Source organism: Falco peregrinus, chromosome 4 (genome assembly GCF_023634155.1).
Source record: "Falco peregrinus isolate bFalPer1 chromosome 4, bFalPer1.pri, whole genome shotgun sequence".
In the NCBI taxonomy this organism is placed as follows: Eukaryota; Metazoa; Chordata; class Aves; order Falconiformes; family Falconidae; genus Falco; species Falco peregrinus.
Window position 1 is genome coordinate 65473100 of NC_073724.1, and position 23197 is coordinate 65496296.

At 42.3% G+C, this 23197-nt stretch overlaps 1 protein-coding gene across 1 annotated transcript in view; it reads right to left on the minus strand.

Moving 5' to 3' along the window:
* The window catches only part of IPO5 (importin 5), a 44962-nt gene extending 32338 nt beyond the window's left edge, over positions 1-12624 (minus strand). The window contains exons 1-5 of the mRNA XM_055801959.1: positions 12459-12624; positions 7925-8005; positions 1913-2105; positions 1307-1409; positions 958-1054 (exon numbers count right to left, since the gene is read on the minus strand). Of these exons, the coding sequence (XP_055657934.1) occupies positions 958-1054; positions 1307-1409; positions 1913-2105; positions 7925-8005; positions 12459-12551 (567 nt within the window). The 5' untranslated portion in view covers positions 12552-12624. The remainder of the gene's footprint in view (positions 1-957; positions 1055-1306; positions 1410-1912; positions 2106-7924; positions 8006-12458) is intronic.
* Positions 12625-23197: the final 10573 nt, after the last annotated feature.

A 23197-nucleotide genomic window follows, 5' to 3' on the forward strand; every position in this document is an offset into this window, starting at 1 on the left:
TAACAGACGTGGCAATTAGCTTTTACCATGGGATTTTACATCTTACTTCAAATTAAGGTAATGCAATAATGAAGGTCTTCAGCAACTATGTCCTCTGTTATACAAAGAAGTTTATCATATTACAAGGTCGTAAGTATTTCCTAGTTTTGTTTTTGTTTGTTTTGGATTGTTTTTCATTAACAGAAGAAAAAACTATTGTTTTCAACTTCCATCCCAATTTCAAATGTGTATGCAAGCGTCAAAGTCCCACTTTTTCAGAAAGTGTGATCTAAGCGTTTAAAACATGCTTCTTTAAAGGCATGACTTGTGGTACTTTAGAAAATGTTACTCTGTTGACTTTCAAAGGTCAAAAAAAGTAATCCATGGGGGAGCAGCAAACTGAACCCATATACCACAGCAGGGTTTCCTACCCTTGCCCAGTATTTTCCACAACAAGAGAAATGTTTTCAAAGTACAATTCTCTGCAAATCAGTAAATCTGAAGTCTTCCAGAAAAACAAGCTTTTCTAACATGCCCTTACAGCAAAACAGGCACAGTTTAAGGAGCTGTCATATATTCAGAGTTTTGAGACATACTGTGTACAGATACTATGTATATATACTGTTAAACACAAGGGCCAGAAAGAGAGCTTAACAAGGACCTTCTGATCTCTCATGCTTCTGGCTAAGACCCTGGCTCTGCTTTGGGCCGCTACAACTAGGCTTCTCCAGGCATACTACTAGAAGAGTCTGGGCCTAAACAGAGCAGATACGAGCCAGCTAGTCAGCTTCAGGACCATGAAAGGTTTGAAACTTCTGTTTTGCAGTAGGCATAGTCAAAACTCCAGATGTACATCAGTTTCAGGTAACGCAATCTATTGGTGGGAATCTATAGTTTAACCTTTGTAAGTTTGAGACTATTACACTAAGATCCTATCTATGCTCAGGACATATCAAAAAAAGAACATAAAAGTCTTACTGATGGATGCTCTTGATCTTGCATACACTGAACCAGCATTCTCTTAATGACCTCTAAATAGTGTTGCTGTTGATTCCCAAAAATCCCAGGAAAATTCCTAGGGATAAGAAAAGACCAAAACATCAATAAAAACTCACAGTTTAACCTTAACTATTGTTTTAAACTTATCAATTGTTTAAGCTACAGATTGTAACTGTACATGTTAAGAGTTAAGTAAACCACAATACAAAAGAATAAATGAAATATATATGATTGCTTGTTAATTTATAAAGTTGTGACAGGTTTTTTCTAACATTTTTACAGACACGACTTAGCTAACCTGCAAAAAAGTAGCAGTCTGAAAGCTTACCAGAAAATATGTAGAGCAGCCTCACGCAGTCCCACATTCTGAGAGCTAACAGAGTCAAATAAGAATTTCAGAACTTCTGGCCACTGGTTGTTGCCATCTTCATCTAGATCAAACAAAACAAAGTTCTAGAATAAGCAAACTTAAGAGTGGTTAGATCTCAACTGCACAGGGCAACCAGTCATTGTTACTAAAATCAACTTAAAAAAAAATCTGAAGATGTGTCCAAGTTGCAGTGTAAAATACAGCTGAAATGTTAAATCTAAAAGGCACTCAGGAATAGAAGATGATCTCTTTTTACTGTCACGTAACAGCACTCAAAAAATAAATTGATGCAGATGTTTGGCACAATATTCACGAGAATTTAAACAAAACTGGATTGCTAAATCTTAATACAATCTCACCTAAACCAAGCAATTTCAAAAGCAAAGTTAAAGAGTCTTATTTTTATCTGATCAAGGATAATGTAAACAAATATTAGGTTTTATTTTAAACCATGAAATCACTTAGTACATGATTTGCAAGCATCTACATGAGACTAGAGAACAAGAAACAAAACTACTATGAATACATAAACATCTTACCACAATACCAGCTTATATAAAATACCTATTAAGTTCCTGGCCAATTCAGCAACTATGTCACAGATTTTTTTCCTCATACTGGACTGTGTTTCCAACTGAATAATCAACAGCAATCCACTTTTGATAGAGTTTTGATCACCAGGTGGAAGAGCTGGATAAACTTCTTCAAAAGCAGAAGACAAAAGACGTCGTAGAAGGACAGCTGCCATCTGTCTAGCCTATTGAATAAGAAAGTATGTAGGTTAAAGAGTTTTGATATGGTAATCGTGCTGTTATGAGGAAAGATGACTGACATCATGCTTCCAAATGATCAGTTTTCACTGTGTAGACTTGTTTGGCGAATGCAATACCTCTCAAGCAACAGACGACAATTATGATAGGAAGTAGAAACATGGTAAAGAAACATCAGCTTACAACCCTGTTTCTGACAGTTACAGCTCCTCAAAGAAATAATCACGAAATCCACAGAGGTATTCATTTATTTTCTAGAGCTGAACCTTAGACATGTTTTGTGGCAAGTTAAGGACTTAGCTGCGTTACTGGAAGATGTTTAAAGCATGTCTTCTTCCTATTTTAAATGGCCCATTGAGATAAATACAATCCAGACAGGTTTTTTTGGATTAACAAGTGACTTAATGGGACAACTCTGTCAGATGACTAACCTGCAAACCTTCACTTTCTCAAACAATCAAACTTCACACTAAAGATCTAAAGACTGAGGAACCCCGAGTGGCAAATAAAACTCTACTCTGAACAACAACAATAAAAAAAGCCCCAAAGCTTTCAGCCTGTTGCAGGCATATCATGAAATGTTTTTCTTTAAACCTGAATTTGAGCATAAGAACCTCAATATGACATACTTCTACTGTCTATGCTTCCTGCTTGCATACCATTTATGTACCTGTATTTAATTACAATTATACAAGAACTAGAAGCAAAAAACACGGCTGAGTAATTCAAAATGAATAGAGCAACACATGCAGTAAAGGCAAAAAGACACCTGAAGCACTGTGAATGATCTAATAACTAGGATGTTCACTAAGCAGTGTTTCTAGAAGGACAAACAGTAATTAAAAAACACCCTCAAACTTCTGATGTGTAACAAAACCTTACACGTTAATTTCTCACAAAAAAATAATCTAATGCAACACACAGTCAATTTTTTTTCCTAAGGTGTTCTTATTTAATGTGTACTTGGTTTTTATATGTGTACTTGTAATTTATAACAGCCTTTGGAATTCAAAAATGTTCAACGAACAGCAGAACTAACAAAGTCCAATTTCTAAAAGATCTTAACCATATTGCTAGAGCATAACCTATAGATGAGAAACACAAACTGCTGCAAAGTCTCAACTTTTAACGTACCCTGGAAAAATCAGGTATTGCTAGCACATTACCCAAGATACTATTGTTATGTCCTGCAGTCCCCAGGCTCACTGTGCCCTTTTCCAATCTACCCAGCTCTTTTCTATACAGCTAAGGAGTAGTGTGTACACTGTGTCTCTACACTAGCAGAAGGGAAGGACTAGAAATGAACCCTACTCTAGATCATTCCTTATCTCCTCCTCAACAGCTTCAGCATGGACCAAAGCCACCACATATGTAGGATTAGTAGGTCTTCCCCAGTAGATCTAAGGATGACAGCCGGTGAACAAAGAGGGTCACAGTGCCCACCAGTGCCACAGTTCCCATCATAAGCCAAGGTTCTCGAGCAATAGGTCATCACATGGGGCACATGAGTTAGGAAGGAGAAAGATTCTTTCTGCACTGCCTCTGGGAATTCCACAATGTGTTGAAAAACTTTACTGGTACCACAATACAATGGTATCTTTCCTTTTCTCATCCCTAGAGGCACCAATATTGTGAAAGATTAAATTTCTCCTCATTAGTATGGTGAACTTACATAGAAGCCTTGACTGGGGAGCAAGTTTTCTGGGACTAAACAAGACACGCACTCTCCCTTACTCAGGGCATCATGTTCCTGCACATATTCTTCGACATCCGATAATGACTGAACTCACGTTAAATTCATTCCTTTCCTGAAGTAATAATACACGGCCAGATAGGGAATAGAGCTTGTTTTCATAACGCTTGTAGTCTCAAAGGTAAGAATTTCCACCTCTGAAGAATTTTATTTAAAATATTAGAAGACTGCCAAACACAGCCTGATTGCAAAGCAAAAACACAAATAACAAGGCATACAGAAAGACACAAGATCAACACTACATGAATTAGCTCCTGGTTATTGTTACTAGCTTAGAAAAAAATTCTCAAATTCCCAAAAGCAAATTCAAATGTTTGAAGAAGTAACAAAGAAGCAACTGATTCCTAATAATAAATGGCATGTTTTCCTCAGCAGGTATCCACCTATATATAAAAATTACCATTGTCAATTTAATTTTGATGAACATGGCTGCTCTGGGGTTAAGGAAGAATGTATTTCTCACACACACCAAAGGCTCTTCTATATTTAAGCATGACAAGTACCCAAACAAGCATTTTAAAATCCTGTAACTTAGCAGCTATAGACTTTATTGAGAACAGGAATAACATAAAGTATACGTCCCCAAAGAACTTCCATCTACTAATGAAGCATAAAAAAAGCAGAATTCTCTCCTAGCATTAGATTCTTCTGCATGCCTAAATTGCTGGGGTGCTCACATACAACTGGAATGTCAAATGTATTAACATAAAAGGTCGTCATACTACTCAAATTTCAACATACCACTTCTAATTAATAGCATTTACAGTGCTTTAAAGATGTTCTAGGATTTTATGGATGATCGAATCAAGGCACAAGAAGAAAACCAACTTGCTCAGCAGGGCAGCAGAAAAGTTATGAACAGAAATCTGGGATACCATGCTCTCCACTAGCATTCAAAGTGTCCAGGTAACCCCTACACATTTTGTAAGAAAATGACCAACCATCTTGTGTAGCACAGTCACAGTGATTTTTAATTTTCTTTAATGCTCCTTTTAAGTCCTCAAGGAGGAAAACATGCATGGATGGAAGCAATCGATATTTGGGACATGGTCCAAAGATGGACTTGCACAACCTTATTCTGGGATCCAGCCCCATGTGGGATTCAAAGCATGCAGTGCCTGAGATCCACATACAACTCAAAGGCAGAATTGTGGCGCATCAGAAGTCCATCCTTCCTTCCCCTCCAAATGCTGAAGAGGAGGCTGCCCATGCAGTGGTTTTCAGACTAAGAAATGCAATCTTTTCATGTGGCAATATGGAGAAGGGGAAGGAAAGGTCAGAGCCCTGTAAGGCGGCTCTGAGTAATGCAGAAACACAGTTTTATACAGCATGTGTTACTGTATTTCACAGGGCTCGAAATTAGTCAACTGTAAATTAGGACACAACCGCAAACTGCCAATCTGGAGTTAACCAGGAAGAATAAAAATGCAGGAGAAAATGCAGAACAACTGTTCCTCTCTGAGATTTAGGTGGTAAATCGAAACGGCAAAGGAACAGCCTCTAACATGTGAGAGACATCCTAAGAGTAAAAACCATGAAATAAACCATGAATATATACCACCTTTCTGTTCAAGCCTTTAAAATGCAGTTGCGTAGGAAAAAGTACAGTCCTAACTTTGTAACAGTGAGACTACACATTTGGGAAGTTGGAGACCTGGGTTCAAGTCCTTCCTCAGCCTGAGGTGTACAAACTCGCATATCATCTGCGGCAGAAGTGTTCTAACTGCTAAGTCCAACGCTTCACTTCTGTGAACAGCGTTACTCTGCTATCAGGAAACTATGAAATGAGAACAGAGGGAAAAGGTGCTTATTTTCACAGTTTAGGCATTTGGTTAGAAGAAAACCTTTTTTACAGTTAGTTTTTAAAAGAGTTACTCCTGATCAAGCTTAATTATTTTTTCCACATCAAATGTAAGGGGTCCTGGGATCTGAATCTCTGTTTCTCCATTTAAATGTCAAAACTACTAGCTTACAGAGTCAGGATTCCCCCAGCTGTTGTCCAAATAGTCCTACAAATCTTGTGACCTCTACAACACCCCTGCCAAGCTCCTGCAACCAGGATGGAGTATTTTCTTCGGCCTAGTTTTCCTGGGATGGGGGTAAAGCAATAAAGAGGCTTCAGGATGAACAGGGATCTGAACACAGCTTTCCCATAGCCTGGGCGAGGGACCTTTACAGTTCTAAAGCTTCTTCCAGTAGCCCATGCTCAGTGGTGCCGGTACATTCAGTGTGCTCAGAGGACATATACCAGGCCTAAAGCCCTATTCACTGGTGACACATGCACTATTCTGCCCAGTGTTTGGATCTACATGAAACATATGCTCATCTATTGATACCAGCACCATACTGAACACGCACAGAATGCTTCCCTGTATGTTTATATGCAATGTTTAGATCAAGCACGGGGATGACTTCACTTAGGCTTTAATTAGGATACTTTGTATTTGGAAATCCAATAGGGAAGAAAGGTTGTTTGCAGGTTTTATTATCAGGACGTTTTGAGTCCATCACCTAATATCTACTTAAGTTATGAGCTTTCACTGATTTATCCATTGGTGGAGTTAAATATCAAGTTATTCTACAAATATTAACCTCTTACGTCTTCGGTAAGAGTAACTTCTACAGGTGAAAAGTTTCTTTGCATTTGAGTAAGTTGGAAGCCAAGTCATTGGCAAGACTCTGAACAAGTTTTAGACTGGGTTATTTCCTTAGTTGACATAAAGAGAATAAAATCAGTTAAAATACATGGAGCAAGTATTTACTTACATAAGCATGACTTTGTAGTTGTCAACTCAGACTTATCAAATGTATTCAAAACAGAAGCATGTGCAATACAGCTATGACTTCTAGGGTATAGTATTATCCGATTATTATATATGATATTATTCTGGTGAAGAAGCAGCAGCAGTAGAACTTATTTCTCATGGCAAATTTAAATACAAGAGAGACTACTCTACAGCCTTCTATCATTTGAAACAACTCAGAGAGGCAGGAGGGAAAGCTACATAGCTCTTATGCAACCAGTTGCTAGTATAATATTGAAAGGTTCTGTCAGAAGAACACTGCTTTGTAAGTAGATAGGCATCAATATTAGTAAGCTAATACTTACCGAGCACTAAAAACTTCAAACAGCATCTACCTCTAAATTGGAATACAATCTACCAGAAGAGATAATAATCTAGAAACAGCACACTTATGCTCTCCTTATAATATTGTTCAGAAACTCTACATGGTACACCCTTCCGTTGTTCAGTAAAATGCTAGATAGGAGCAGGGGGAAGTCAAATGATTTTACTTTTAAGTGACTGCGAAGTTTGTAATATTTTGAAAGTCTGGTTGTTCTTCACTCTGCATATCCAAGTGAATTAACATTCTCACCAATAAGTACTATACCTGATTGCTAAAGTGTGTGAGCCTTTGCAAAATTAAGGAATAACTAAAAGGCACACTTACTGTAGGCCCACAGTAAAAAAATTATATAGTGCTTAGACTGCTCTCCATTCACTCCGTAACACTGCTAGATGACTTAATGAGCATATCCTCACCAAATAGGATAAAATACAAAAGCCACCTGAATAAAACATGCAAAACAACTGCTACCTTTTCTCTCCCCAGTTCCCATTTGAGAAGCACACGAAGTTTCAGATGATACACAAGTTTAACACACTTAGGCACAGGACCCCAAAATGGAAAGCATTTTTCAACTGTAACTTGAAGGAACATCACAGTAACAGTCGTATATTAGTTACACATTTTAAGGAAAGAATCTGTTCATAAAACAATACACCCAGCCAGAAAACAATGGAGATCTAAGCAGTCACTTACGAAAGACTACTTTTAAAACTAAGTATCCTACATCAAAAGGTCTCAGCTAGCTAACTTGACATGCAACAAACTAAATGAGTGGTCCCTCTACAAATGTGCACTAAATTAAGATGATTCAGTTAATGCCTGGCCTTGTTCATTTATCCCAAAATGACCAGCACTGATTTCTTACCCGCTTCTCCAAGCTCCCTTGAAAATCTGCAGAATTCAAAGGTTACTGAGACATACCTCCTCAGCAGCAGCAGTATTCCTGATTGCTTGTAGGAGGAACGTGATCTTGGATTGACCTGGAATATTTTCATATGTCTCCTGCATAAAAAGGGAAACAGTTTATTGTAAACAATTGATATAAAGCATGTGTTAAGCATTAATATGAATCAACTTTCTTTTTAAACAATTTCAGTATCCATCCAGTTAATAGAAAATAACATAGCAAAAAATTAAACCTATCAAAATAAAATTTTCTGACCTATTTTAAAATAATGAATAAAATCTTAGTTATCCAGTAAGACTTGCCATATTGGAATGATCTACATAAGCATTACTGGCCACTTACGAGATAAGTTATGAAATACAACATAAACGGAACAAGTATCCTCCTGGAAATAAAACATATATGGAACGTATATCCTCCTGGTAATCCATCGCAGCTTCTATCACATCAAAGGATTAAGGACTTTGGAAGCCTGAGACTGAACTATGACCAACAGGTTAATAACCACTGACAAACGTACAGTCAAAAAATTTGTTCAGTTCTTTTTGAACGTTTTTATGGCCTTTACAATGCTGTGTGGCAGTCAAACATCTCAACTACACATTTTGAATAAGAACTTTTAATTTCTAAACTCCTGGCTGAGTTTCAGACAAAGAGACTATTTCGTCTCCCTCTTAGAGAAACCCTCTTAATAAAATGGGAAGTTTAATGAGAAGTTCAGTTACATTGTCTTGCCCACTTCTGGCATATAGTTCATTCACTACAGCTCTTTATTAGATTGTTATTTAGAAGCTAGAGTAAGCACACAGCAAAGTAACTTTTGCTGTCCAAAAAATGGTATATGTGATAATTTTAAAACTATAAATGCTTGTCTCTAATATACAAAACCTACGCAAGTAAGAGCAGGGGAATTACATGCTGACGAGCAACCACTTAGAACATTCAGAAATAGTTCTATACTTACCAGCTTGGAAAGAGCTATTTTTTGCAGACACAAACTTGAAGATAAATTACTCCACCCTTTCCAAATACCCACTATCCCATTCTGAACTCAAGGAACAAGCCTACCACACAAAGACCAGGTTCATTTCAATCAGTTCTCTGCCTGCCTACTTCCTATTCTTACCACTGCAGCCGTTCTTCCTAATTCTCTAGCAAATTTACACAACTTGACAGTATAGCTGCTATTTTCAATAGTCTCCCCATCACACATTTATTATCAGACATCATCTTCCTCCACTTTCTGTACCTTTTTCCTAGTAGGCCTCATTCAAGTCAATTCATACTTCATATTCTCTCTAGTTGCTAGTACACGCTCACAATCAGTAAGACACTGAAACCCCCCCAAATCCCTGCGTTTAATCTAATTATTTCGTGGAGTTTAAAATTAAATGAGGTTTAGGGTCAGAATAGAAAAGTCTTCTCAGATTAACCGTTTGCAAGAATGTATGTATTTATATTGCACTATTACCTACAAATACAGAAACAAGAAGGTTCCCTAAACACAGGCCCAGCACAGACCTGAACTTATGCTTTCATGGACAGCTGAAGCACTCTAAAAGCTGGCTTCCCTCATGCCAATTCTGATCATAATAAAATTCTACTTTGAGTTGTTTAAATTCACTAGAAAGGGCAGCAACCTATCCAGCTGTTCACTAGCATAATTCTGCCGATTCAGTAAACTGGATTCAGAGGATGCCAAGGAGCACCAGGGTAAGGCTGGCAAAAAGGAACCTATGGCCAAAACCTTCCTTCTGTGCTGGTGGAGGACTACTTTGCTGGCTCCACCTATCTTACCAGCCTTGGCCATGCCCTAACTATGTACCTGGATCCTGCTACACCTTCACTTTTAGCTCATGGTTAGTTCCCCAGCTACTTTATCCAGGGGTACAAATTTCTCACATAGCAGAACCAACTTTCAGAATACATGCAAATATCTATTATCTACACTTAGTACTCGTGTTTTTCCAAACCTGAGAAATATAATTTAAAGAAGAGCATAAAATCACCAAGATGAAGTAAATACAATTGTCTCTATCAGAAGACAGATACACAAATAAAAGACAGGCTTTTCCAGCCAACAGACAGCATCTCAGTAATTTTTAATGAGAGATAAATGAATGAACCAGGCTTCAGCAAACTGGTTGGAATAAGTTATTAGTGTGCTAGCACATACATAGATCTATATACATAAACACTTAAATAAAAACAGGGTTTAGGCGATTAGACTTTCCTTCTCTCCCTTTTTTTTTTTATAGCTTTCACTACACCCCCATCCAAACAGGGTATGACTCTATCCACATACTCTAGTCTAGTCTTCAATGTAACACCACCAGTCACCCTGATTTTGAAGACCAGACATGTAAGAAATAACCCAAGTCTGTTCTCCTTTGGTTCCCTGTCTATCCATTTCTCATTCTCACTGGTTTTCATTGGACACAAATGAAAACCTCATATGCAATTCACCTGCAATTATGTGAATCCCTGTAGTATTCAATATTGCCTTCCAACAGCAAGTACACTTTAAAAAGCTGATTGGACTGTGCAGACGTTTAGTATCGTTTGAGTCTTGTATGATTTTAGCAAGCTGATATTCTAAATGCTATGCAATAGTTTCAGCCAAATAAATATTACTTCAAGAAATGGACAACTTTGTATTCAATCTAGCTACACTGTAGAGACACAGATTTGTGTTTCCAGGTACAAGTTCATTAACCCACCATGAAGACAACTGAGCTGGGTGCTTCACATCTGTGCATGGTGGAAGAATGAGAGACAATAGGCATAAATTAAAAAAAAGGAAGTTCAGACTTTTTGCTTTAATGAGGACAGCCAAGCAGGAACGGGTTGCTCAGAGCTTGTATAGCCTCCATTATTGGAGGTTTTCAAGACTCAACAGGACAAAGCCCCCTAGTGACCTGGTCTGACCTGATAGCTGACACTGCTTTGAGCAGGAGATTGCACTACAGACCTCCTGAGGACCCGTCCGCTCTGAATGATCCTAATCCATAAAAATACTTGCATATTCTTGGAAATATGCAGAAACCAATGCCAGATTAAATGCAGTTAAATATGTCAAAGTTATACTACTTGCTTTTATTTGTATACAAAACTGATAGACTTTGAAAAGTTTGCTAATCTATGCTTTATTTCACAGGCATTATGAGACAGCCGTCCAATAGATTTGCTTTGTTACAGTTTTAATAAAATTCAAGAAGGTGTGAGAAATGTTCTTATGTTACATGCAGGCAGTTGAAAAGTGAAAGAAATTCAGCTCCCAGGGAACAGCCTCCATTCCAGTTCTATGTTCAGGCATGTGGGAATAATTCTTGCTACTTCACTAGAAAGTGTGTGCAGTAATCAATAGTGAGCTGCGCTAGCTTTCTGAAAACATCCGTCTCCCCCTCCTTCCCGTTCCCAAATTATATTTGGGGTGTTTTCAGCGCAGCAGCGGGAACAATAATACTTTTTATTCTTTGCCAAACAATGCGCTGAACTCTGCTGACCGCTGAAGTGATGAGAGCGATAAAAGACCCGATGCAGCCATCCAGTGGGAATTCACGCTAAACCTAGACGCGAGTATTTAATTCAATGGGAGAGATTCCCCACCAGGCTTGACAATGGAGTCTTAAGCATGACAGAGAGAAAGAATTAACGTGGCTTAACCATCACAAAGAATTGTAGCTGAAATAACACATCTGAAAAGTTTTTGCTGATAACGGAGAAACTCAGCATATTGGAAAACGCTTCTTTTAGTGAAATATTTCTTAGCTGACGGAACACTTGAACGCACGGCCCACTCCGGAGTTAAAAACTAAACTATTGTGGGGCAGCAGCACAGGACCCGGGCGGGCCGGGGGGCAGCCGCGGCGCCGCTCCCGCCCCAGCGACCCCGGCGAGGGCCGCCCCGGGAGCGCGGCAATGCGGCTACAAGTGCGGCCGCCCCCGGGACTCGGCGGAGCCCTTCAGTCCCGTCCCGGCGAGCTCCGCGCCCACGGCGGGCAGGCACCCGCCCTGACCTCGTTTGGGGGCGCCCCCCCCTCCCCCCCTCCCCAGCCAGCGAGCACCGGCCCCGCCGCCGGCTCGGCCTCCCCTCCCCGGACCGCGCTCCGTCACGCCGGCCAGCCCGGGAGGAGCCGGCCCAGGCCCCGTCTCGCCATGGGCAACGGGGAGCAACGGCCCCCAGGGAGCTCCAAAGGGGCCGGGCGGGGGAGCGGTGCCCGGCGTGCAGGGCCGCCGGAGCGGGGGCTGGCGCGGCCGAGATCCCCCCACGCCCTCACCCGCCGGAGCCCGCGCCCCCGCCAACGGCCAGAGCGGCCCCCGCGCCCCGCCGAGGCGATCGGCCGCAACCGCCCGGCTCCCCCGCGGAGGCCGGCGCCGACGGCGGCGTGGGGGAAGGCCCGGGCCACCCCGGCAGCAGCTGGTGCCGCTGCTCACACGCGGAGCTCGGCCGGCGCCGCCGCCTCCCTGCAGCCCCCCTCCGGCAGGGTCTGGGAGGTCTGACAGGCCGGTCTGGCGCCCAGGGCCGGGGCGAGGCGGACCCGTTACCTCGGCCTGCTTGCGGACCGCATTGTCTGGGCTGAGCAGGTTGCCCAGGAGAAGGTAGAACTGCTGCTGCTCCTGCTCCGCCGTCGCCGCCATTGCTGCGAAAGGGAAAGAGAGCGAGGCCGGCCGGGCGGGGACAGGGAGGCGGGGAGGGGGAAAGCCGGCCTCGCCGCCAGCGGAGGGGGCGGAGCACGAGCCGGAGCCGCGCTCCGCTCCCGGCTCCCCCCTAGGGCCGACCGCGCCAGCCGCGCTCTAGAACGCTCCCATTGGCCGCGACGCACGGGGTCTCGCCCCCGATTGGCCTGCTTTCTCTATGACGTCCCGGCGACTCGGGGCGAGGGGAGGAGCGGAGAGCGGCCGGACGGCCGTCCCTGAATGGTGGTTCGTCTCCTCTCGTCTCATTGGTGCGCTTCCGGGCCGGAGGTGGGAGGTAGAGGCGGGGAAACGCCCCGAATGGCACTCTCATTGGCAAGCGGCCCTGGCAATCTCGGGGGGATTGGTCAGAGGCACGTCGGGCGGTGTGGGAAGGGCGGGGTCGCGCCGGGACGCCGAGCTGGAACAGCGCGGTGGGGGAGGGGAGGGGAGGGGAGGGGAGGGAAAGCGCGGGAGATTGCAAGGCGTCTCCCTCCCCGGGCACCGCTGTTCCCGCTGCCGCTCCGTGACGTCGTGCGGCCGCTCCGCCCCTGCCGCGCCTTCCTCCCCCCGAGGGCGCCGCGCTGGGGGGTGCTGGTGAGCCCCAGCTGGCGGAACCCTGCTGGGGGGAGCTGGTGCGTGGCCTGACGGGGCGGGGGAGAGCTGGGGGGGCTGTGCCGCGGCCAGGTCGGGGCTGCCGGGCCGCGGTTTGCTGAGGGGTGTGTGGGGGCGGGGGGAGCCCGTGATCGTGGGTTCCTGCCACGCGGGAGAGACCGCTCAGCACGCGGTAGGCGGGCGGGATCGATGCGCGTCACGGGCTTTCCCCGGTGGGTCCGTGTGGCAGGTGGCCGTTATGGTGTAACGTAGGCAGGAGGTGTAAAGGTGCAGGATCCTACACCTTGGCCTGCCCTGTACACCGTTATGTGCGTCCTGGCCCAGCTCTGCTTCAGGTGAGCCCAGCACCCCTGCGTACCCCGTGTCTGCTGCCGTGTGAGGTGATGTGGTCAGGCCTGTGTGGCGCCCCAGTACGGCGGCCAGTAATACACCCCACCCGCTGGTCCCTCCCAAGGATGGGATGGGATAAAAGGCCGCTAGCATTCCCTGTGCTCACAGGGAATGTGTGAGGTTCACAATGTGCACCCTGAGAGGCTCTGGATGTCGCCCCGCTCGCTGGCAGAGGGCTCTCTGCCACGGGGTGCGGTATGGGCTGTGGGGGTTCAGCCATGGCCAAACCTGGCCCCACCTGGGCCGGCACCGCAGCAGGGCTGCCCCCAGGGCATGTGAGCGCTTTGAGAGCAAAAGGCAGCAGCCAGTGAGCTGGTGGGAAAAAGATGGAAAAGTCTTCTTGACTGTTATTAAGGAAGAATTGCAGGCAGAGCAAAAGAATGGTTTTAAGCTGACTGAAAGCACAGAAGGGCCAAACGTGAGGATGAATTACAAAAGTAAGCATGCTTTCTTACGTGCTCTTCTGCAAACACCCTCAGATGCCAGCTGTGTGGATTAGGTGTTCACAGCTTGTCACAGGTTCTGGAGGGCCTTTTGTGATGGGATCTTGAAACAAGCACAACTTTCCAGCCTTCCTGTCACCGGTGGTTTGTATGAACTGTAATGACATTGCTGCCTCCTTTCTGTGTGTAAACAAATAAAGGTATTTGTTTCCATCATAACCTGCCCTAACAGTGATTTCACCATAAATCTGTAGTGTGATTGTTAGCTAAAGAATGCAGTATCTGATAGGGGTTGGGGAGAGAATGTAAACTGCAGGATATAGAAAATTGTTTTCTTGTCCATGCTGGTTTTTCCATCTGTAGATGTGGGGAGTGGGTTGTTACATAAAAACACTAGTTGTCTTTGAGAAACGGCTAGGCAAATGAAATCAGTAATTTGCCTAAGAGCAAAAAAACCATTTGCCAAATCATCTTTAGAGTTCCAGTGTTGAAAATTAGTCAGAGCTCACTTGGAAGGGGAAGGCAGGAACAACTTGGTGCAGTCTTTAAGAGCAAGCCTAGCAAGAGTGTCTCTCTACGTGTGTGTGTGTGTGTTTGTGTTCCTGTGTGTATAGTTGTTAAACTCGGGCAGTATAATGCTCAGGGAATGCATTTGAATGCATTTCATGCTGGTATTCAGAGTGCAGAAGGGAGAATCTGCACTGGGTTGAGAAGAACTTGCTGGTAAACCCAGCAGATCAGTGCTCTTCTGCTTCAAATCCTAACAGTTTGGTGAAAGCAGATTAAAAATAACATAGGTGAAAAGTAGTTAAGATATGGAAAGAAGAGTCCCGAGGAATTTAAAATGTCACTAATGCGATGTGATCATAGAGTCTACCACATCAGGTGCTTGTTCTTACCTGGGACAAGTTTGAAGCTGAAGTGTGGGAAGCAGCCAGAAACTATGCTGTAGAAGCAGGTATCAGCACCAAAGGTGGTTTGAATAAGCACCTGAGGAGAGCTGAAATAGGTGCAGCCACAAAGCAGTCAGCAGCAATGTTAGCATTGCTGGATATTGCCCATCTCCTGCAGTGTCTCTCAAGTAAAACTAAAAGACAGTACAAAGTACTGAAAACTATTCCACATGTTCTGAATGAAAGATGTTCATTAAGTAGCAGAAATCAAAAGGACTACCTTGACCTACCTCTTCTAACAGTCTAGACCCAAGTAGTGTGTTGAACTGTAGTTATATCCAAAGAAACTTTGGATATACATTTATCCAAAAGATGTTTTAAAACTCAGACTAAGAAATCGAAAATTCAAGTCTTTGAAAAGCAGAGGCTTTTTTTAGGTATTGAACTTCACAACTCTGCTAATGAATGGATTATAAAGAAAGAGAGAGCTGGGAAATGATTTTGCTAAACCTGAGGATTGCTATAAGATTTCTACTACAGTAATCGGAGATGTAGGATAACAAAATAAGGAAGGGTGTCTCAGACTCTTGTAAGACACTTTCTGATGCTCATGTAAAGGTGATAGGTTTGACATATGTGTATTACAACCTTCTGAAGCAAAGACTGACATGAAGGTAGGGTAGAGAAAATGAAGATCAAGAAAAGAAGATAAAGCAAAATAAATCCAAACCTAGTTACTCAGCGTAGTAACACACCAACTGCATTCGGAGTCCTTAAGATGGTCAGCTCTGCCATACAAGGAAGTCTAACATACATTTAAAGCACCAGTTCATGGTCCGTATGGATTCCATATATCCTCTAAATATCACAAAAATGCAGTTATGATAGCCTGAGAGGCCAGAGAAGAGTTTAAAAAGTGCGTGAAGGCAGATTTCCAGAAAAAATCAACAAAATGGAGTAAGTTGATGTCATGGAAAGCCATGCTCTAGTGGGGCCTGGCTGAAGCTATCTTGGCAGAGCAGCTATCTGCTAAGCGGGCTCTGGGTCTGAGAATTGTTCTGGCCAAAATGTGGGGTAAGGCAAAGAACTACAAGTCTGTTGGTAATGAGCATCAGAGGTAGACTACAGTTTCCACAAATTTCAGAAATCCTTCATTCATCTCTTGTACTCAGAGCTCAGGAAGGGCATAGCAGTTGGTTCCCATGCCCAAAGCCCTGGGGGTGGGATGCCTGTAACTAAAAAAGGTGCTGACAGGGATGCTGCTATTTCAGTTCTACACCAAGAAGCCCTGACTTGGGCTTCCTGCTGGTTTTCTGTGTTGGGAAGGCACAGCTGGGCCTGATGGAGGTGATACAACTGTGTCTAGCCATGAGCTGAGAGGAATGCTAGGGTGGTAAGCATGCTGGGAGTCTGGAGAAATGCCATCAAGCACTAATGAGATCTAAAATTCTTGGGTGGGAACTCCCTGAAGGCATTGGAATGGTTAATGAGCTTAGCAACAAGACAGGGAAGCTTCACACACAGAGGTTATATGTGACACCATAAACACTATAGATTTGGAAAGCTACTGTATCTGAAGAAGCTCTGAACATTATGTAGAGATGGGAAGAGGCATCCCAGATTCTCCCCTCTGCCAAATTTACTCACTGAAAGTCAAATATCCCTTAGAGGACCATCAGACTGCAGGAACTTTGCTCCACCCAGAAAGCAGAACTCATAGGGACTTCTGTATATGTCCGAGAGTATTTTCTGGCAGATCAGGTGTACCTGGAAAAGGAATTCACAGTAACTTTATAGGAGACCACCAGACAGTGCAGGATGAATTGTACTGGGCTGGGATAACCTGTGGAGATCAGCGAGTATTCAAGCAGTGCTTTTCCCACTGGCCATTTTACTGGAGAGTGATAAAATGGAAGAAAGTTTTTGTGTGGATTACAGATAATGCTACACTGGGGCTGTGCCTGCAGTATCATAAGACAAGGTGGATAATTTACTGAACAGCCTGAGCACTACTGAGTGCTGCAATCTTCTGAACTTCACCAAGCTGCACATGCAAATCCCACTGGAAAAGCAGTAGTCTGTATTTTTCATCAACACAGGCCTTTGAGTTCACTGCAAGACCAGGTGATTTTGTTAGTTTAGGAGGCACCTTTCTGACGCTTACGAACCGAGTGTTTGTAGGGCTGCATGGTTTGATGTATTGACAACACAGGCCGGGAAGAATGCAAAATACATGGGGTTTGTATTGAAAAAATGGATGAAGCATGAAAATACACATCAGTTTTAGCTGGTAACAGCAAGAGGTAGTAAGGAAAGTTGTAACTACTCTCTAAGAGACTAAGATAATGACACAGAGAATTAGCTTGTACCAAAAACCAAACAAAGAATTGGACATTCATAGAATTCCTTTCTTAGAATCGAATTCTGTATTGTAGAATTCAGTTATTGAAGATTTATAGATGGCTTCAGTGGTACTGTTGCTTTATTAAAAAGCAGTTGTTGGCTTTTTTGTTTTATTATTTTTTATTAAGGCAGTTTAGCAAAAGCATCCATCTGACAAGTTGGTCAGAACAAGGCCTTGTCACAGAGGCTTTGAGCAGGGTAAAGAAACTTTCTGACTCTCCCTGCGTTAGCCTAGACTACAGTAAAATACTTGAACAACCTGCTAGTGCATGGATGCAGGTCTACTGATGATGCTTTTCTTGGCATGGAAATGGAGTGTTGCTTTTAACAGCAAGATATGAACAGGAACAGAATTACTCCAAAATGAGTACATTGCCATTGGGTGGGCTATCAGAAGAAACACCATTACCTTAATCACAAATTCAGGGTCCCCAGGGGATGAGTAGCAGTGAGGTTTTTGTCAATGTCTTGTAATACCCACAGTAAATGTCCTTTATCCCTAGAGGGCAAAACTTGACAATCTTAAAATGAATTCAGTATGGAAGAATGTAGTTTGGAATGAGTGAATGTTGGCAGCTCTGATTAAATATTTATTTCTTTGGCAAGCCTTCGTGCTCAAAGCATCTTGCCAGGGTGCTCAGGAATAGGCAGATTCACAACCATTTTCATACTTCTCTACTAGTTACTCAGCATCCTTTTGATTGTGCAACATATTTTGTAAGTAAACAGAATGAAAGTAAAGCAATATTTTTTCTGAGACAACGAACAAGATGCTGTGGAAAACCTGCTGAATTCCTGCCAAAAACTTTGGTTTTCTACTGAAAAAGTTGAAAGCTTCCTGCTGTTACCAAGATGGTAACTTAACAGCATCCTTGCTGTCAGCTGTACTTTAGGTTTGACATTTCATCAAGTATTATTCAGAAATAACGTAAAATCATGAAAACCATTGTGGAAATGCACTGCTACTATATCTAGTTCGGCTTGCCGGAATTGAAGATTCAGCTGTAGTGCCTGCTCCCCTCAGAGCTGATTCTGTCTTACTGTTGCACAACTTCATTTCCCCTTCCAGCCTCCTTATGCATGGGAGAAAAGAGATTGGTAAATAGTCAAAATTCAGCCCATTTTGCTGTATTGATAGAAAAACAGACCTTTCAGCAGGAATTAAATTTGCAATTGTTTGTGCATTAGAGCGTTAATTGGTTTGGCATATTAGTTGGCTAATAACTGGGAAATCTATTGGAAGGAAGCATATGCTGTAAATACATAATTATAACACAGTGCATTTTCAGATTACTAAGATTTGCATGCCTAAAACGTGTTGAATGTCAAATTTAATTTTTTATGGTTTATCTCATAAATCACTTCTAGTTTTTTGTGTATAATACATTGCATTTGTCACACCTTTATAAAAGTTTAGCTACTGTTAACTTGTTTCAATGCACCTCTGAACCAACATTTTCAGATCTTCAGATTCAAGAAAATTGCAAATTTGAAAGGGCCAGTATTCAGAGTTTAAGAAAAACATGAAAATGTGACTCATTGTAAAAAAACCCTGTTAAATAATCCATTTGGAAAAAAACCCAAACCTGAAATTCAGTCACTCATGATTTTAAGTAAGCACATGGACGGACATATGGACTCAAGACAGGTAGAAAATTAGGTGTGATTTGGTCCAGTGATAGAGTGGCAGAACCACCAATGTACTTTTTGGTTGCTGTAACAGAAGCATGGCTTCCTGGAGTGGAGAGATGATCATCGCTGTGGAAGCATCACCCCGTGAGATCAGAGGAAAGTGGCAAACACAACTGCAGATTCTAAGTTGTGTCCCTGGCATTTCCATTCCCTTTGATGAAGACTGAACGTGCTTATCACAGGAAAGACTCTAGCCTAGAATTAGGGGGCTGGGAGGATGCATTTAAAAGGGAAAGCTAAAAGAGATAATCTGCAATTACCATGATAGATATTCCAAACACAAATTACACTCTTGAGAGTTATATGAATTATTACATGCCTTTACACATGGGCTAAATTAAAGTAAAAAACCCCTTTGGCTATATTTCTGGAAAATTTCACTTGAACTTCCTTGATCATATGAGGTTGTGTATGTAAGTAGCTGTGTTGTAATTGTTAAAAGGTCTGAAATGTGTTTGCACAGGGAACTCTCATTTTAGCATTTTCCAAATCCTGACTGCTTAGCTTTGTAAACTTAAATCTTTTTCTAGATTATTATTTAAAAAAAAAAAAAAGTAAAAAATATATCACGTGAGATTAAGACAGAACATTATAAAGCTGTGGTCTTCCCTCTGGCGTGGCTTTCCAGTGAGTGTTTGAACCTGTCTCTCTATACCCTTCAGGTACCACAGGTTGGTTCCAGCTGTTAAATTGGGCAGAGCTGGCTCTGATGTGCCCTTGCAGAGTCAAAATCCAGCTCAGCAGTAGCCAATAGGGTTCTCAGTCTAATCAACATTTTGGATAAATTTTCTTGAAAGGGTCATGACAAGTCTCTATTCAGCATGTATGAGTTATGGCTTCTTGTGGTGGTTTGACCCTGGCTGAATGCCAGGTGCCCACCAAAGCTGCTCTATCCCCCTCCTCAACCCGACAGGGGAGGGAAAATATAATGAAAGGCTTGTGGGTCGAGATAAGGACAAGGAGATCACTCAGCAATTACTGCCATGGGCAAGACAGACTCGACTTGGGGAAAACTGGTTTAATGTATTATCAATCAAATCAGAAAAACACCTTCCCCTCACCCCTCTCTCCTTCCTGGGCTCCACTTCACTCCCGATTTCTCTCCCTCCTCGCCCCGAGCAGTGCAGGGGCACAGGGAACAGGGGCTGCGGTCAGTCCATCACACAGTGGCTCTGCCGCTCCTTCCTCCTCACACTCTTCCCCAGCTCCAGTGTGAGTCGCTCCCACAGGACACAGTGCTCCGTGAACTTCTCCAATGTGAGTTCTTCCCACGGGCTGCAGCTCTTCATGAACTGCTCCAGCGTGGGTCCCTCCCGTGGGGTGCAGCCCTTCAGGAACAGGTCGCTCCAGCCTTGGTCCCCCATGGGGTCACAGCCTCCTCCGGGCATCCACCTGCTCTAGTGGGGGTCCCCTACAGGGTCACAAGCCCGGCCAGCAAACCCACTCCAGTGCAGGCTTCCTTCAGGATCACAGTCTCCTTCAGGCACATCCCCACCTGCTCTGGCGTGGGGTCCTCCATGGGCTGTGGGTGGGTATCTACTCTGCTGTGGACCTCCATGGGCTGCAGGGGCACAGCCTGCCTTGCCAGGGTCTTCACCAGGGGCAGGGGAACCGCTGCTCCAGTGCCTGGAGGCCCTTCTGTCTCCTTCTGCATGGGTGTCTGCAGGGCTGTTGTTCTCACACAGTCTCACTCCTCTCTCTTGCTGGTGCAGAATTTTTAGGGTTTTTTTGTTATTATTATGCTATCCCAGAGGTGCTACCACCGTCGCTGATGGGCTGGACCTTGGCCAGCCCCAGGTCCGTCTTGGTGCCAGCTGGCTCTGGCTCCATTGGACATGAGGGAAGCTTCTGGCATCTTCTTGCAGAAGCCACTGCTGTAGCGCCCCCACCACCAAAACCTTGCCATGCAAACCCACTACACTTGTTTTGAAATTTGAGCAAAATTTTGAAAGTGTGTGAAGTTAAAGTGGCTTTTTCCAGAGACAGTTTATGTCATATAATTGTATTTAAAAATTCCCCAGTCTGAATCCCAAGGCCTTCCAAGCAGGCATGTCTCAAAGAAAAACTTGTAAGAATTCATTAATGTGGGCAAATCAAAACACTGTCCTTTATTTCCATTCTTGAAAATGCCTAACTTCTGCATGAAACCAAAATAAAAGTAGTTGACAGAAAAATGGAAAAAATTAGTACAGGTTGTGGAATTAGATAAAATTAAAAAAGCAATGAGGTACCAACTGAGTTTGTACCATGCTTTAATTACCTTTTCATTTAAGATACGTAGCTGTGTCATCTTATAAAATTCTGACATCTTCCAGCCATTAAATTCCATTCTGTGGTTCCTGGGGTCTGTCAGACATAAAGAGTATGAAGTGGCATTGGTTCCACTCACTTGTTTTTCATTATCCCTTAGAAACTGAAAGTTGTTCCCAAAGAAGAATGAAGGTCAAATTGTTTAATTAAAAGAAGATTTGATTTTTTTTTAAATAGGGATGGAGACCAAGAACAGTCTGCCAGACATATTGAGCTCCAAAGAGTTTCAGTTTAATCTAGTTTAGATTTAATTTGGTTTTAATTGCCCTGAATACCAGACTTATCTTAGAAGTCTAGAAAGTACTTTATTTTTCTTCTTGTCTCTTTTAGCTTCCTAACTTTACATTTCTCTAGCTCTCTTTCATCAAATAAATCTCACATAAGCCATCTGTAGTTCAGGTATCCTTATTCTTGAATTTATTAGTTCGGAGCCTGTGATTCTTTTCTGTGCCGAAGATGGGGCACAATATTTGTCACTTCAGTCAAACTGAAAAGATAATACCAGAATTTGAACACTATATTGTTGGATCATGCGTGCTATTTGGGAAGAGATGTACAGTATCTCTTCTCTCTATGGTAATGGTTCTTTCTGTCCTTTATAACAATTTCTCCTCCTCCAGCTCTACCTGAAAATATTTTTTATTGTATTTCTTTAAGAAAAGCATTTCAAATATCTTTGTTGTGCCTTACACCTTAGTTAGTCTAAAATGCCAGGGTGCCAAGATATTAGTTTGCATGTCAATTCCTTCTTACTAGTGTGGCAGAAAAAATCAAGCTCAGTTTCTACAGCAACAGAATATGTTTTAGTAGTATTCTCTTGTTATATGGTTCTAACATATACATATTTTAGTGTAATATGTAAATAAGTATAAATAGTACAAATACTTTTTTTTTAAACCAATGTGTTGAAGGGCTGGGTGCCTGAAAATGGATGTTGGGCTTTTTTTTCATACGGTTCAGTAAAACATACTGCCTTTTGCTTGCCTTCTTTCTGTGGGGGATATTGAAAAGGATAATAAAACCTTTAAAAAACTCACGGAGTATCATCCATTGCAAGGGGTGATATTTCCATGGTAGTTTGCTGTGGAGGTTTTTTTGTAAGAAGAAGATGAAAGATGGACAGATGTTTGATGAAACAGTTAATGAAAAAGAATGATGCTTGGAACAGTTGATAAAACAACTGCCAAAGGGGCATGTCCTGTTGATGGATGGTTTATCTCTTTCAAGTAAACTGTATTGCAGGTAATAAATACTGGTGAACAGTAATGGCCATCTAAACAAAAGGTTTGGAAATCACCATAGCTCTGGTTAACCTTAACAGAGCAATATTTGCTTGATTTTGAAAGAATCTAATTATAGGTAAATAAAGATCTTTCAGGAAAGATCACATTTATCTAATGAAAGTTTTTTGTGGGACAGGGTATTTAAATTCTAACAGTTTTTGTAAATAAAGTCCAATTAATTTTTCCCCGGTATTTCTATTGTTCCTAAAATCCAACCATGGCAATGGTCAAATAAAATGATTCAGAAAAAATTGGATGAAGATGTTTTTTCTTTAAGATTGATGTAGGAAAATGGAATAAAAATTATCTGCAGGAAAGCATGATAAATTATAATAAAGCTGCAGAAGAGTCTCCTGGTTTTCCTTGTTTTTCTTCATCCTCAAATTACCTTTTTTTTTTTTTCCTTGCTCATACAAATACCTTAAAAATGTAGGAAAAGACACATTCTGTTGTTCTTCAGAACTCTGGAAGGAAATCAATGACACACTGGACCAGCAAAAAACTCTGCCCTAGATTTTTTCCCTTAGGCATATAATGCAATATGAAGAGAAAAACTATGGAAAAAGTGGATGTTTGATGGT